Source organism: Fonticula alba (assembly GCF_000388065.1).
Source record: "Fonticula alba strain ATCC 38817 unplaced genomic scaffold supercont2.2, whole genome shotgun sequence".
Lineage (NCBI taxonomy): Eukaryota > Rotosphaerida > Fonticulaceae > Fonticula > Fonticula alba.
This window is the reverse complement of record NW_009242972.1, coordinates 3,780,618-3,781,715: the sequence shown is the minus strand read 5'-3', so window position 1 is coordinate 3,781,715 and position 1,098 is coordinate 3,780,618. Positions and strand designations below refer to the sequence as shown.

Below are 1,098 nucleotides of genomic sequence, written 5' to 3'. Positions count from 1 at the left end.
GGAGGAGGGAGTATGCTGGGTGGCAAAGATGTACTCGGTAGCAGGAGGGCCACTTTCAGGCCTGCGTGTGTTCTGGGGTGTGTGTGGGTTGTGGCTGCGAGTCGCCGCTTGTCAGGCGCCGCCGGCAAACGGCGAGCCCGGGGCACGGGTAGATTGCATCACTACACGACGGAAGCCCCTTGTGGCCGGGCGTGCGGGAGGCTGTCAAGCGCCGGCGCTAGTCAGTACCGAAGAAGCTAGAACCACTGCCTTGGGTCGCATGCCTGACTCGGGAGGATACTTCTCCGTGGGACTTCCCCGTCTTCCCCCCCGGCGAACTAGATGCGCGCGCGAGAGAGCCGCCTCCCTGCCAGCCGGCCTGTCCGGATGCGCTCAAGTCGACCGGACAAGGGCGCTAGGCGCCCCGAAGGGAAGGGACCGCCACAACCAGCAAGATCGGCCTTTGCGACCCCCCCCCCCCCCGCACTTCCCCCTCTCTTCATATCTCCCTCTCCCCCTCTCTCCCCCTTTCCCCCTCCCCCTCCCCTCTCATCTCCTCTCCCCCCCCCCCGCGACTATGTCCGCCACCGCCGCCCCCGGGGGCCAGCGTACCGCCCCGGCTGGCATGCAAAGCGCCTACAAGATCGGCATCCTTGGGGTGCGTCCCGCAGCCCTGGCCGCCCGGTTGCCGGAGATCCGCCCTTGTCGCCGGCTCACCGGCCCGTTCGCTCGCTCGCTCGCTCGCTCGCTCGCTCGCTCACGCCGTGGTCCTTGTCTCACCGTCTGCCCTCTGCCGCATGTATTCCTCCCGGCCTCTAGCCAACCAATGTCGGCAAGTCCTCCCTGATGCTGCGCTTCGTGTGCGACACCCACTTTGAGGGCCTGCCCACCACGGTCGGCGCGGCCTACATGAGCAAGACCCTCACTGTGGATGATCGCACCGTCAAGCTTTCTATCTGGGATACGGCTGGCCAGGAAAAGGTGCGTCCGGCTCGGTCCGCTCCTCGGCCCCGGCCCCTTGGCGCGCCGTGACTCGCTTCCTTGCCAGTGATCTGCCTTGCGCTGACCCTCCCCCCGCCTTTCCCGTCCCTCCTCGGCCGGCCGCTCGTTCGGTGGCTC

At 67.7% G+C, this 1,098-nt stretch overlaps 1 protein-coding gene across 1 annotated transcript; it reads left to right on the top strand.

Annotated features, from left to right (window-relative positions):
* Positions 1-556: 556 nt before the first annotated feature.
* H696_01782 (Ras-like protein Rab-22A) lies at positions 557-1,011 on the top strand (the record flags this gene model as incomplete). Its single annotated transcript, XM_009495690.1, has 2 exons — positions 557-637; positions 799-1,011. 2 exons carry the CDS (start codon positions 557-559, stop codon positions 1,009-1,011), a joined length of 294 nt encoding a protein of 97 aa, XP_009493965.1.
* Between the last annotated feature and the right edge of the window lie 87 nt (positions 1,012-1,098).